At 38.8% G+C, this 14478-nt stretch overlaps 2 protein-coding genes across 4 annotated transcripts in view; one reads left to right on the top strand and one right to left on the bottom strand.

The window, feature by feature from the left end:
• Positions 1-1772, top strand: part of COG2 (component of oligomeric golgi complex 2) — a 29372-nt gene extending 27600 nt beyond the window's left edge. For both annotated transcript variants that reach the window (XM_007423660.3, XM_025163692.2), the window contains exons 17-18: positions 838-1018; positions 1323-1772. In XM_007423660.3, coding sequence (XP_007423722.2) covers positions 838-1018; positions 1323-1424 — 283 coding nt within the window. In that variant the 3' untranslated portion in view covers positions 1425-1772. The remainder of the gene's footprint in view (positions 1-837; positions 1019-1322) is intronic.
• Positions 1773-5643: 3871 nt separating this feature from the next.
• On the bottom strand, positions 5644-14104 carry AGT (angiotensinogen). Of its 2 annotated transcripts, none has more exons than XM_007423668.3 (5): positions 14023-14104; positions 9540-10350; positions 7702-7963; positions 6220-6364; positions 5644-5918 (listed from the first exon to the last, which is right to left on the bottom strand). In XM_007423668.3, exons 2-5 carry the CDS (start codon positions 10324-10326, stop codon positions 5730-5732), a joined length of 1383 nt encoding a protein of 460 aa, XP_007423730.1. In that variant the 5' UTR covers positions 10327-10350; positions 14023-14104; the 3' UTR covers positions 5644-5729. The 2 variants fall into 2 exon arrangements, with proteins under 2 accessions (XP_007423730.1, XP_087999504.1); XM_088143378.1 differs by having other exon boundaries at positions 13993-14051.
• Positions 14105-14478: the final 374 nt, after the last annotated feature.

Below are 14478 nucleotides of genomic sequence, written 5' to 3'. Positions count from 1 at the left end.
CCAAGGACTCCACAGTTCAACTTTGAGCTACAGATATTCTTTTCTGTTGGCTGTTGGAAGCTGTATTTCGGCAACATCTGAAGGTGCATGGGCCCTTCAGCCTGAGAAATGGGGAATTTTGATTTGGGATTTCCATATTCAGTAATACAGCACATACTCTGTATTTAAAAAAAAAAAAATCTAGGTTCAAGCCTTGGAATCTGGTAGTAGGCCTGTGAAAGATTTATTTCTGAAATCATGAAGAACTATAGTCAGCATAAACATAAACTTTGATGGACCAATGGACTGTCTTGCTGTAAGGAGCTTCCAATGTCCCTCATTGTAGTTATTTCATATATTTCAGTTTGTTTCTGAGATTTAAGTCTGTGTGGCTTTTGAAGTTCTGTAACATTGAAGTACAGTAGGAGTATTTTGTGGCTATTGTTTCCTTTATACTGTGTACAAAGAAATCAGAATTTGTGGTGATGTTGTAGGATTTAAAGTCAGGATAATAGATGATGTTAAGAGACATCTTCACAGGCTGCAGCCCCACCCCATTCTAAAAGTAAAGGCTATTAATTTGCCTGAAGATGTGAACATATGGTTCTGATCATCTTATTGTGTAGATAGAAGCCAAAGTATAATTAAAATAGGGCATGTTCCGGGCTAAAATCAGCAGTTTTCAGTTGCTGTTGAATTAAATGGGAGAAAAAGAGCATGTTTTAATTTCTGTATATTTATTTATATTCTGCTCCATCCTTTAGGCACAATGTAATTACCACAGGACTTTTTTTCCCTCTAAATGAAATTTTGTCTGCAAGAACTAATAATCTAATCCCTTAATTCCTTCTTATGTAGGTACTTGGATACAGTATCAGATATTCTGAATTCTGTAAAGAAAATGGAAGAGAGTTTGAAAAGGCTGAAACAAGCCAGAAAAACTGTGACTGCAAATAACCCCTCCCCTTATGGGGGCATGAGTGATGATAACAAAATCCGCCTACAGTTAGCTCTAGATGTGGAACACTTTGGAATGCAGGTAACCCAGATACCAGCAACAGTAAGTTTTGCTGCATAAATATAGTTGTTAACATATTAGATTTTGACCTCAGAAACCTCCGTTCAGGTCCCTCCTCAGTCTCAGAGCTGGCTAGATGTCTTTTGGCCAGTCGCTCTCTCTTGCTCCTATTAATGTTACAGTGTGGTTGGGTTTTTTTCTGGGGAGGGGGGTAACTTCTTGAAATTCAGTACTGGTATTGTAGATCTTCTGACTATATAATGTTCAAAATATTTCTGGTATTGCTTACAAAACAATAATTAGTAAATCTGATATTTTGTTTTAGATGGAGAAGATGGGAATGCAGTTGAGCAACCGTAAAAGTTTTTCCGCTCTTTTGGAGCTTGTTCAAGCTGCTAAAGATCAGATAGCCACCGAACAAACATAACGTAATTTCCAGCTTTATAATGAAGAGACCTAACTTCCAAAAAAAAAGAGAGAGAGTTTATTTTTTATTTTTACTTTTCTTTTGCCAAATACTGTGTAGCAACAAAGTGCTTCCTAATGCAGCTTCAGCAGCAAATTAAATGTGTCTCAAAATAGAAAAACTCATTTCACTAAAATAAAGAAACACAGGAGAGAACATTTATTTTGGTTTTCCATTATATGGAAGGCAGTTTATATATTTCTACATATTCTGCCATAGGATTATGGAAATCTCTTTATTTTTATTGTAAATTATTATCATGCAGGAAAATGGATTTAATATGATTAAAATAAACAAAAGGATTTTGTCTTTTTTGTAAATTTTGTTAGGATCAAAAAATAATGTTAAGTATGTTCATATGACGTGTGTTCTTTGTCACTATTTTGTCACAAAATAGTAACAAAAAATTAAGAACAGTAACTTTGTGGCATTTCTATCATATTGCTTTGAGTTTATAAAGAACTATACTTGCACTTTTAAAAAGAAAATTTTGAACCTTTTCCTCAAATGGGTGGCATCTTTTATTCTGAATCAAAAAAGTTTCCCTAATTCTATGAAGAAAATCAAGTGTTTCCCTTCATTTCCTTGAAGATCTGTCTTTCTGTCTACTTGCCATTTTTCATCTGTTTGTATGCAATGAGTGAATGACAGAGACAGAACTGTAGTATTTATTTGATAGAGTTTTACTGTATCATCTCATAATCTCTGAATTCAAGGCTATATATAGGATGGTTTTTGCAGGCTTGATAGGCATTTAAGAGTGAGCATGGAAACTGCTTGCCTCCCAAAGTCCTGCTTATCCCTATTTCTATCAATGAAACTCTGAAAACAAAGTGATGGAAAAGGTTTGGTTCCTCCATGATGACACTATGACACAGCATGATCCCTGGAAGGTTGGGAGGCTGAATTGTGGCTCCTGGCTGCTCGGATGTGGCCAGTACCTAATTTGGAAGCACTGGTGAGTCCTGACAGGAAGAAGTTCTGTATTTGAAGAAATGCACAATGTTATGACTTCAGGAGATAGTTTCCTGGAGTCACTGTGGTTCTTAGTTGATATTAAAATCTTCCAATCAGAACACTGGACAACAAAGGGGTGGGTTTGCCATAAATTATTTTCATCTCTACCTCCTACTGGCATGCAAATCAAACAAACTATCTTTGAAGTCATGTGATCCCCAACAGGAAAAACCTTCTCTATCTCTTTATCTATTACTAGGATAGAGCACAGAGACAGGGACAGGATTTACATATTTAAAATCTAGTTTGGGTCCTGTTTCGACGGAATGCAAGTGAACCTATAAATTATAGTGCCAGGGGAAAAAAGGGGAAAAAGTATGAAGCAAACCCATGGATTTTTGTGTGGAAGATCTGGCACTCAGAATAAATGTACAGTGGGGCAAAAAAGTATTTAGTCAGCCATCAATTGTGCAAGTTCTCCCACTTAAAAAGATGAGAGAGGCCTGTAATTTTCATCATAGGTATACCTCAACTATGAGAGACAAAATGGGGAAAAAAATCCAGAAAATCACATTGTCTGATTTTTAAAGAATTTATTTGCACATCATGGTGGAAAATAAGTATTTGGTCAATATCAAAAGTTCATCTCAATACTTTGTTATATATCCTTTGTTGGCAATGACAGAGGTCAAACGTTTTCTGAAAGTCTTCACAAGGTTTTCACACACTGTTGCTGGTATTTTGGCCCATTCCTCCATGCAGATCTCCTCTAGAGCAGTGATGTTTTGGGGCTATCGCTGGGCAACATGGACTTTCAACTCCCTCCAAAGGTTTTCCATGGGGTTGAGATCTGGAGACTGGCTAGGCCACCCCAGGACCTTGAAATGCTTCTTACGAAGCCACTCCGTTGCCCGGGCGGTGTGTTTGGGATCATTGCCATGCTGAAAGACCCAGCCACGTTTCATCTTCAATGACCTTGCTGATGGAAGGAGGTGTTCACTCAAAATCTCACGATACATGGCCCCATTCATTCTTTCCTTTACACGGATCAGTCGCACTGGTCCCTTTGCAGAAAAACAGCCCCAAAGCATGATGTTTCCACCCCCATGCTTCACAGTAGGTATGGTGTTCTTTGGATGCAACTCAGCATTCTCTCTCCTCTAAACACGACAAGTTGAGTTTAGACCAAAACATTCTACTTTGGTTTCATCTGACCATATGACATTCTCCCAATCCTCTTCTGGATCATCCAAATGCTCTCTAGGAAACTTCAGACGGGCCCGGACATGTACTGGCTTAAGCAGGGGGACACATCTGGCACTGCAGGATTTGAGTCCCTGGCGACATAGTGTGTTACTGATGGTAGCCTTTGTTACTTTGGTCCCAGCTCTCCGCAGGTCATTCACTAGGTCCCCCCATGTGGTTCTGGGATTTTTGCTCACCATTCTTGTGATCATTTTGACCCCACAGGGTGAGATCTTGCATGGAGCCCCAGATCAAGGGAGATTATCAGTGGTCTTGTATGTCTTCCATTTTCTAATGATTGCTCCCACAGTTGATTTCTTCACACCAAGCTGCTTGCCTATTGCAGATTCAGTCTTCCCAGCCTGGTGTAGGTCTACAATTTTGTTTCTGGTGCCCTTCAACAGCTCTTTGGTCTTGGCCATAGTAGAGTTTGGAGTGTGACTGTTTGAGGTTGTGGACAGGTGTCTTTTATACTGATAACAAGGTCAAACAGGTGCCATTACTACAGGTAACGAGTGGAGGACAGATGAGCCTCTTCAAGAAGTAGTTACAGGTCTGTGAGAGCCAGACATCTTGCTTGTTTGTAGGTGACCAAATACTTATTTTCCACCATGATTTGCAAATAAATTCTTTAAAAATCAGACAATGTGATTTTCTGGATTTTTTCCCCCATTTTGTCTCTCATAGTTGAGATATACCTATGATGAAAATCACAGGCCTCTCTCATCTTTTTAAGTGGGAGAACTTGCACAATTGGTGGCTGACTAAATACTTTTTTGCCCCACTGTATAGACAAGTGTATAAAGTGTGCAAACACTTGAATTGTAAATGCTTGTGTTTGGCATCCTGCTCTAGCAAACCTGAAATCTTTCCCACTGTTGATTCAAAGCAGGAGTTGGAATCTTATTGTGACCAGGAAGTGCACCCCACCACCACTTTCTTTCCAGCCAATGTGTGTCCCAGGGGATATGACCAGATATTCAGGAATTTCACTGGAGTGTATGAATCAAACAACTCAGCCTGAGGTCTGCATTATTTTTAATGATTGGAGGTTTTTTCCATGGTTGGGGGGTGGGAGTTATGATTTTTAGACACAAAATAGGTGTATTAAATCACCTTGCAGATTAAACAACTTACTTTATGTTTTCTTTTTTTAATTGCATCACCAAAAATGGCCACATGTTGCTCTGGACCTGGAGAGCTATGCAACCTTGTCCCTCCTGACATAGAGCAAAGGTCTGACTCCGTGGCCCTCTTCACACCAAATTGAGTGATAAGTGGGTAGTGTGTCATGCAAATTGCTACGCCCAGTCCCATGACCCAAGTATGGAAAGACATAGAAAATGGCAGGCAGCAGGATTACTGACCAAGACAGGTCATATACTATTAGCCCAAAGAGTCGAGTTAGTTTGCTGGGGAATGAGATTTCTCAGTCATATCATGCAAACATGGCCAGTATATGCAATCTTCATGAAGTAAGTCCCAGTAACATGAATAGAGTTTAGTTGTAACAGTGTCCCAATTTAGCTAAAGATAGTTGTGTGACAACTCAACATTGACATGGCTAAGTGTCTAAACAATGTGGGAAAGGGTTACTTAGTTCTCTGTTCTGGGTATATTATTCCTCATATTGTTGACTGATTGAGTTCTTTTACAAGGAATATTAGACTCACGTGTATTGTTGAATAAGCCAAAATAGTTGGGTTTGCTAAACCATAAACCATGGTTTAAAAACTAATAGTTATATATTTGGCTTAGTGTGATGTGTAAACCCAGCACACACTGGAATCTCTCAGTAAATGGGAAATGATCTACTTTACCTTATAATAGACTTATGAGACCTGAGCACTTTTATTAATCATGTGTAAACAGGAGTAATTTTTATTAATCATGTAAACAGGAGTAATTTTTCAAGTTCTATTGATCAATTTGTCAATTCTATATTTGAAAGATGCATTCGTTTTCTTTTCAGAACAAAACAAAAAACTCAGTAACATTATAAAAACCTACTAAATAGGAAAAAGATAAAAGGAGTAAAGAAAACTATTTCCCCCAATCCAGAATTTATGTTTCTTTTAGGGGATTTGTTATTTGGCCAAAATAAATCAATGCAGCCGATTCTTTTTCATACACTGCAAACAGGAACGGCTCATCCAGTGTTATTTTGAGCATCTCACTGGCATTTTCTTCTGTGTGAGCTTCTACTTGATCTGGTTCACCTGGGCTAAGCTCAAAAAGTTGCTGATTTATGATCTGCAAGCAGAAACAAAGGTAGTAAATCTGAGTCAGTAGGACATGATGGTAAGATTACAAATGAAAAACTCCAATAAATGAAAAGGTATTTTTAAAGTGCTAATAAAGGGATTTAGAAACTTGGATAAAAAACTATATAATTTTTGTAGAAGGTGTATGTAGTTTGTGCCAATATCACCAAAAATTAGTATCTGTATCTATCATCCATCCTTGCATTCTGAGTACATGGTCCAGCCAATAGAGTTACAAAGAGCAAATGCCTACAAGTTGCCTACAAAGAGCAAATGCCAAAGACAGGTACCTTTCCAATTGTCACATTACTACTGCTTAGCAATCTGAGATTGGCTTCTTTTCCAAGCAGGTTAGGCATCTCCTGTTTCACAAGGAGGTCCAGAAGATCGTGCATGCTTGTAAAGGACACCTTTGGGAAAGTCAAGTGAATTTGTCTGCAGAAAGAAGAAAGAAAGGGGAGGGGAAGGGGGAAAGCACAAATGATTATGAAGGAGCTGTCTCTAAATAAATTCCAAGAAGTGCTGGTGAAAGGTTTCTGGAGGATTTGGGGCTGGATTTGGAAAGCAGAGGGACTGGTTGCATTGGCTGTTTCTCTGTCTTGACAAAGGTGGTGATGGTGGTTATCTCAGTCTGGGGTGTGTGTGTGAGAGAGAGTGGCCCTATCCTAGATATACACTATAGTAACGGAATCCATGTCATTGTCCAAGGAAGCTAGCCTCTACCCAGTCTGTGTAAAAACAAAAGCCACCCCCAAATTCAGACACGATACCCACGCTTGCTCCTTTCTGCTCAAATGCTTGATCAGATCTTTTCATAGTGTCCACTAAAAGAGTCCTTTTTCACCCAGATGTCCAGAACAAAACACTTTCCCTAACAACAGTTTTGGAAACATCTACTTTGATTGGATCTTGTATCTATTTGGAATTCTGCACAGAAATGCTACACAGCTCCCTTTCTCTGTTGTGCACAAATAGTTGTGTATTAACGGTCCCTTCTCTCTTGTAGTTGTATCAGCTTAAGCTACCACCACCTAACAAGATGGTCTTTTTATGACTTCTGGTGCCATTGAACTATTCCTTGTAGATAGGTTCTGAGAGTAGTACAGGACAGAGATTATAATGCCAAATTTGGGTGGATACTTAATTAATACTAGAGCTTGAATCCTAAAGTAGGATATGGTTGGGATTTTTTTTTTCTGGAAGAATAAAAATAAATATGATGAGGATATTTGAATACTGAGATGAATTCTGAGATCTCAGAGGTGAGTACTGAATACAGAAAATATAATATACAGCAGGTGGTAGGCAATATCTAGAACCATAATTCTTAGTATCCTCACCTAGCCCAATCGATGAGGGATACTTGAGTGCTACAAATTGCCTATCCATAGTATATACTGTACTTGAATATTTGTGTATGTTTGAATGGTGAGATGAATACCAAAGTTTAACTTGGAGATGCTCCATCTATTGGAGAATCTAATAATTCTACCACATCTGGACTCTCAACTGATTCTACAGAGATCTTACTTAGAATCACAGAATTGGAAGGAACATTTCAACCATCACGTCCCGCGTTCTGCATTGTGCAGGAATACAAATTAAAGCATTCTAGAGACACATGACTATCTCACCTCTGCTTGAAGGGGAACCAATTACCCACCACCTCTTTGGGTAATTGGTCCTCCTATCAAACTGTTATACTGTTAGGAAGCTTTTTATGAGTTTCTAGTGCTCTTATGAGTGTCTGATTTTCCATAAATACAACGTACTTTGGTTGCAAACCTTGAAGCCATTTCAAAGAAGGTGTCAAAGAATATTGATCTTTATCACTAGCCAGCTCACTGCTGTTACTGGGTTGTAAAAGCAGCAGAAATACACTCTTGCTGACAGGGATTTTGACAATGGAAAGGCCTGAATGATGTTTATGCTTGAAGATTCCAGTTACTGTCATCATAGGAACAAAGATCTTAGTGTGGGGATCGAGCCAGAATTCTTGAGGTTCTTTCAGTAGGGATGCTCCATTTATTACAGCTGAAAAACAAATGGAAATGTGGTTAGAGGAAACGAATTGCTTCCCCCTCTTTGGCATAAAAAGGATTCAGCTGGGTACTATATGCAATCTATAATTTACCCATTTATCCACTATTCTTCTTGGACAGAATTCAAGGTTATTACATACATTTTAAGGAACTTATAAAGCCATAAAACAATAAAGACTGGCAGAATATAGGAGTAGGGAAGCTAAATTCATAATTGTATAAAGTTTATTCTATTAAAAATTGTTAACACCTATTAGATGAAAAAGCAAGTTTTAGGTGAAGTACTATTTTAATTAATTGTGTTTATTGCTTTTGATTATGAATTAAGGAACCTTAAGAGGCTCAAAAACATGCTCTGTATTTCCCCAGTAATTGAAAGCTAAGGGCCTGCTTAGAAAACTGATCTTCAACAAGAATCCTTGAAACCACATTAGATACTTGAAGAATCTCTGGAAAGTATAATGTTACAGGAGTAGAACAATTACACTTTTCTCTTGTAATGGTCTCCCACACTACAGTGGTAACATTTAAAGATAGCATGACTCCTTTCTACATTAGTATCCTATAAGCAGACGTGGAGAACCAGTCTGGTGCAGCCGTTAAGGCACCAGGCTAGAAACTGGGAGACCATGAGTTCTAGTCCTGCCTTGGGCACAAAGCTTGCTGGGTTACCTTGGGCCAGTCACACTCTCTCAGCCTTAGGAAGAAGAAGGCAAAGGCAAACCACTTTTGAAAAACCTTGCCAAGAAAACTGCAAGAACTAGTCCAGGCAGTCATCAGGAGTCAACACTGACTTGAAGGCACAAAAACAGACATGGCTGACTCTGGCATGAGTGATAATCAGATCAAGTGGGTTCACGTATTACACATTGCCAAATTTCTTTCACACTATGTTACGGTTTATCAAACATGCAAACATAGTCATTATCTATACAGTACTCAAAGAATCAAATGAATCTTATCAAAGTGGTGGGATGAAGCAGGGAACCAAGCAGTTGATTCATATACTGTCATTTCAAGAAGAGGTCTTTAATCTCTCTGCCTTGGTCCTGTCCCAACCATGATTGCTGCATACTTTTCTTTACTGTTGTTAAATTGCTTCGGTCAGCCTCACAGGGGCTGTCGTATTTTCATCTGTGAATTAGTCATTGCGAACTGAAACTCTGAAAAAGGGATTGTGTCCCCATAGTTGCAGAACTATATAGATTCTTCCAATCAACTTTCTTCCCCACCCTGAGATTCCTCAGTGAGGAATGGGAATATATTTTAATTTTTAAAAGATAGGCATGTAACACACTTTACCTGAACACCCATCCAATTTGCCAGAAATTAATTTTGGTCAGAAGGAATTAATAATATGGGTTATTCAAGTTATATTCTGTGTTACAGACCTGATGAATGTCTGGAGATCCAACTCCATGTATTCATTACAACCCCCATTTTAACATGTGAACAATGTAGTTATTGCATTTACAAGTTTCAAATTACTATTTTTCTCCTTGATCTGCTCCTCTCTAGGATTATCACTGGTCCTAAATTGTGGCAATTCCCTTTTTCCTGTCAGATACCTTTGAAATGAGTGTACATTGTCAACAGTAGAGTGGTTTCCTGATCAATGTCAGCCAGCAAACCCTTGCTTCTGTGTGTGTTCTTCCTTTCAACAAAGGCATTTATTTGTTTTGCTGCCTCTGTGGGGTTGGTGAAATCCACAGCTCGAACGTAGAAATTAACATCCGGAAAGGCCAATTCATGGACAAAAGACTCGGATAAATGGGTACCAGGAGCAGAGAAAAGACACAAAAGCTTAGAGAAAATCAGTCCCTCAGCATCCCTGGAGCGTAATGGGGCATTTAGGATGATCTTCAGGGCAAAGAGAACTTTACGTCCATCTATTTTGAAAGTACAGCTTGAGTCACTGGACGGCGGGAAAAACCCTAACAAAATCTGCAAATCACTTGCTGTTTGTCCAGAAGCCCCTAAATAAATGGACAACAAAGACTCGTATATGAATATAGGAGAGAGGATAATATTGCTGCTTCTGTGTATTTTCTTCAGCTGTTTGTAAAAACGGGCCCCAAGTATATAAATGGGTTCTTTTAAGAATTTGACACCCAGGCGTCTCTCTTCCTCCTCACTCTTGTTCCTCAAACTCTCTTCATAGGTTGAAGTGAAATGGGACTCAATTGAGAGGGGGACAAACATCTTCACCAGCTGTTCTCTTTCTTCCAGCTCCTTGCAGCTGTTGACATCAGTATTATTAAGGGAAACCAGAAAAAAGGGGTGAACGTATACCCGATCACAGCCTCCAGTGGTAAGGTACAGAAGGACACATAGCAAACTGACTCCAAGTTTCATATTGATGTGGATCTTCACCAATGTCTATTTCAGAAAGAAAGAAATACAATTGTCATCAATGGATGTTTTATGGGTTTGCTGGGGGCTTTACTTTTATTAAATAACATAACTATCCAAGCCACAAAAAGTTAATGTGTGATACTTAGGTAGCATCAGTTAGCCTACATGGGAAGCTTGCCAAGATCCAACTGTGTTTACACAACACACTGAACCACAAACTATCTGATCACATTTCACTGTAGTGTGTTGCATTGGGTTATAAAATTGGGTTTAATTGTGGATAAGCATGTTCAGCAAATACATCCCACGGTTCAGTAGCTATATTGGCTCATCCTGAAGGCATTTCCAGAGGTAGAAAATTGCAAGACTTTATTCCTTTCTCCCTTTGCAATATTATTTCATGTTAATCCAGTCTTGGAGCATTTTAAAAATAGACTCTGTTTGACAGGGGCATCTTTAAAAAGAACATTTTTCCCCACTAACTGCTGTTTGAAAATGTGAAGCTGCCATATACAGTGCTTGGGTTCATAGACCCAAAAGCAACTACCTGGATGCAACCATCTTACTAAAGAACAATAGGCTGTATTTAGGTTTTGCTTACCATGCTGTATAAACCCTGCTGATTATGATTTATTTTTTAATTGAATGTATATCCTTCCTTTCAACTTATTTAAGTGCTCACATAAGGGGGCTTGCAAATCATGGTTTGTGAGTTAGTATTAAATGTGCCTCAAACAATATGTAAAACAATGCTTCCTAAAAGATCCCTTCTAATGTTGTGCTCTTGCATCATCTAGTGATAAAAAAGGAAGATAAGGGCCTGGTGGTGACCAGGTAGACCTAAAGTGCGGCTTTCTAGAGCTCTTCCTGCACACAACCTTTAGCCAAGTGTGCTCAGTTTGCATAAGATTCGGTTATACATTAGCCTCTCTCTCAGGTGAATGGCACAGAAGAACACTAAACATTGAAGATCTGCTTAGCTGAACATTTACCTTTCCTCTCAACAGCCACATCTTCAGTGTGGATATCCATCAAGGTAGTCCTAGTATAGACTAGCCTAATTAAGATTACAATTCTATTTACATGCTTATCTGGAATTATGTCCCACCAAACGTCACCTTTCTAGGGCTGTGCATGCTTTGAAAATGATTGGGAAGAAGCAATTTACTCTTTAAAGCAGCCTCTTTTTTTCCATACTAGCCTCAAAAAATATATAGCTGCCTTAAGGAGTCAGTTCATAAAGGTAAGGCTACAATACCTGGGCTGCAAAAAAATCTGGATGGCACTAAATACAGTAGCAGCAAAGAGTTGGCCATCCAGAGTTTTGCAGCCGAGATAAAGTAAATCTAATGAAGCACTTCAATACCAAAAGAATGCTGTATAAAATCATATTTTATATAAAATTCATTGACTTAGTCATTGAAACATTGAACCCTGAGGTGGTGTTTTCTCTGAGAAGAATAAAAAATAAAACTCTAAAACAGATTGATCATATGTCATTCTTTATGTAGGACAACCCTCTCATTGTAGGGCTGGGGTGGTGGTGATACAGAAGGTGTCCATCCAAAGTTAGCACCTGGACAATGGACTGAAGGAGCACATGGTAACCATCCTATCTACTATGGCAAGACATTATAGTAATGTTTCTCATCTGTACCTCTACAAAAATATAAATGTCAGTATATAACCACTTCATTCAGATCTCTGTCAAAAGAAGTCATTCTTTCCAGATTACATTCTTCAAACTGTGGTGACTAATTTTTGTATTGCTTCCTATGATCCAACACAGCTCATTGCTTCCAATGCACAAAAAGATTGCTTCCACTTCCTGGAGCAGTGTTTGCTTACTGGGAAAGAAAACAGCAGCCCAGATCAGCAGTGCTAATTAAAATTAATGTGAATTTTTAAGCAGCTGCACCCTTTTTCCAGGGGTGATTTGAGGTTCAAAGCATTGCTTTTTAAAGAATGTCTAAGGGATACTCAGCCCTTTTCTTCTGAGCAGAGCTGCCTAATGTGTCTTACACCTCTTCTACCCTTTTAAAAATTAATCCAGCTAGAGATGGAGACCAGCAACATCCACAGAGGAGGGCAAGGGAGACAAGAAGGGAAAGTGACATATGTGATGGTGTCATAGCACAGATGGTGCCAATAACATAATGCCACACAAACACACAATGTCATTGTGGCTTGTTACCAGGTACCTATGACTGGGACTTTTCATCTTGCCCACAAACATCCTTTTCTTCTTCATACATATTTCTTGATTATTCCATATGAGGTGCTTCTATATAGGTGTTATTCCGAAATCACACTGCCTTGTTCACAGAATTTCCCAAAGGTTCCAAGAACAGGCTTTCATCCATATCTTCCCATGTTTTCTCCACTAATTTTCTTACTCTTTTTCTTTCCACACACACAAAGTAAATCAGTAAAGAGAAAAGACAGCTAACTGTATTGTTACCCAGTATTCTAGCAAGAGGACTGAGCCTTTATCTCAATTGTCATACTTTCTTCATGGAAAACTCAAGCTTCCTTCTTTTCAGTTAGCAGCTCTGGGAATTATCTCTCCAGAAGCCACTTCTACTGCAAATGTTTGAAAAACCAGCATTTGCTCTCTGTTGACTTTTTATCTGGTCCTTACAAAGTTATATCACTATATGAAACCCTCAGTTTTATGGACCTCCGTTTAGTGGACTTTGAACACAACTGGCCAAATCTGCTCTATATTGTTTGCTTCGACACACCCCATTTGCCATTTTCTGTGTGCATAAAATCCTATTTGGATTTAAGGGATATTCTGCTTTGACAGGTACCCTTCATCTCATTAATCCATTAAATTTTAGGGCTACCAGATTATCTAGATTTCTGCAGCTCATGTCTGGTGATCCTAATTACTTATTTCCTCCTTTTGCATCTTTACTTGCTCTCTCTTTATACTTATTTGCAACTGAGGCAATTTGAAATGATCGTGGACGTTGTCCTTGATCTGTAAAATGCACCCTGTATGCAACCCACACTAGCAATTACAGTATTGTTCCACCAGTGCTGTGGTGGTGGTCCATCAAATGCCGGCAGGCTTTGTATTGCCATCTGATGGTTAGTGACCCTACAATTTTTTAATGTGAAATCCCATTGTTTACTTGTATGCATAAAGTTAATTTGTTTCTTATCAAAGGTTAAGTTTAAGTAATAAAACCTGCACATGAACTAAGTTTCACATATCACACTAAACTGCAGTTACTTTCAACAGGCTTCTTGAATATGCTGCAGTGGCCAAGGTTGCACATAATCCTGTTATACACCATGATTTATTAGAGCTGCTTCAACTGTGTCACAAAAAACTGGACTACAAATGGAAGTCAGCAAAGATGTAGGGTTTTCTGTACCTCTTTGCTGCCATATTGTGGTCATCTGGATTTTTGCAGCCTGGATCAGGTAGTCCCATTGTTTACAAACCAGAATGTTTATAACCATAATATACCGTGCCACAAACAAATAGGTAAGGCATTTCATGCAATATGGGAATCCAATTGTTTTTGTATTTTACCTTTTGGGGAAAATAAGGAAAAGCCAGCAAACTGTACCACAATATCAATGATTTTGAGAAAAAGAGAGCAAATAACTGCTCCACAACAGGATTAAAACTAAGGTATTATGTTCCCTCACCATTAATAGCAGCAGAAAAGTGGTACTCACATCTCTGTCCCTTGGGCAAGAACCTCACGCTATTTTCTGTGCTCAGGATCTAATCCTCAGTGAACACTTGGGTTCCTATTTTATCCCCCTGATTGCCTAACCTCAGTTACACATTAGCTGTGCCCTCTGCACTCTGACTGTGGTGGGCAATGTTCTGGGAAATGTGTTTTTCCATGTATTGGTAATTACAGCTTTTTTTTTTTCTTGCCCAAGGAGAAGAGCAAACATTGATCCAGGTCATTTCATCAGAGTTCTGTCTGCTTTCTAGTCCTGGTCCTAGTCTTAGTCCTAGTCTTAGTCCCTCCACTGTTCTGCCTCTCCTGAAGTAAAGGTGGCCTGAAGGCTCATTCTCCAATACAAACAATTGTCTTGGAGATCATAGGAAGTTCCATAAATAGTAGTCTCTGCAGGACAATTTTTGCAGATTATAAACGGGAAAGGAAACAGAAAAAGACA

Source organism: Python bivittatus, unplaced genomic scaffold (genome assembly GCF_059951505.1).
Source record: "Python bivittatus isolate LINGU-HERP-01145 unplaced genomic scaffold, Pbiv_v1 ctg000020_np1212, whole genome shotgun sequence".
Classification (NCBI taxonomy): Eukaryota; Metazoa; Chordata; class Lepidosauria; order Squamata; family Pythonidae; genus Python; species Python bivittatus.
This window is presented reverse-complemented; position numbering and strand designations above follow the sequence as displayed.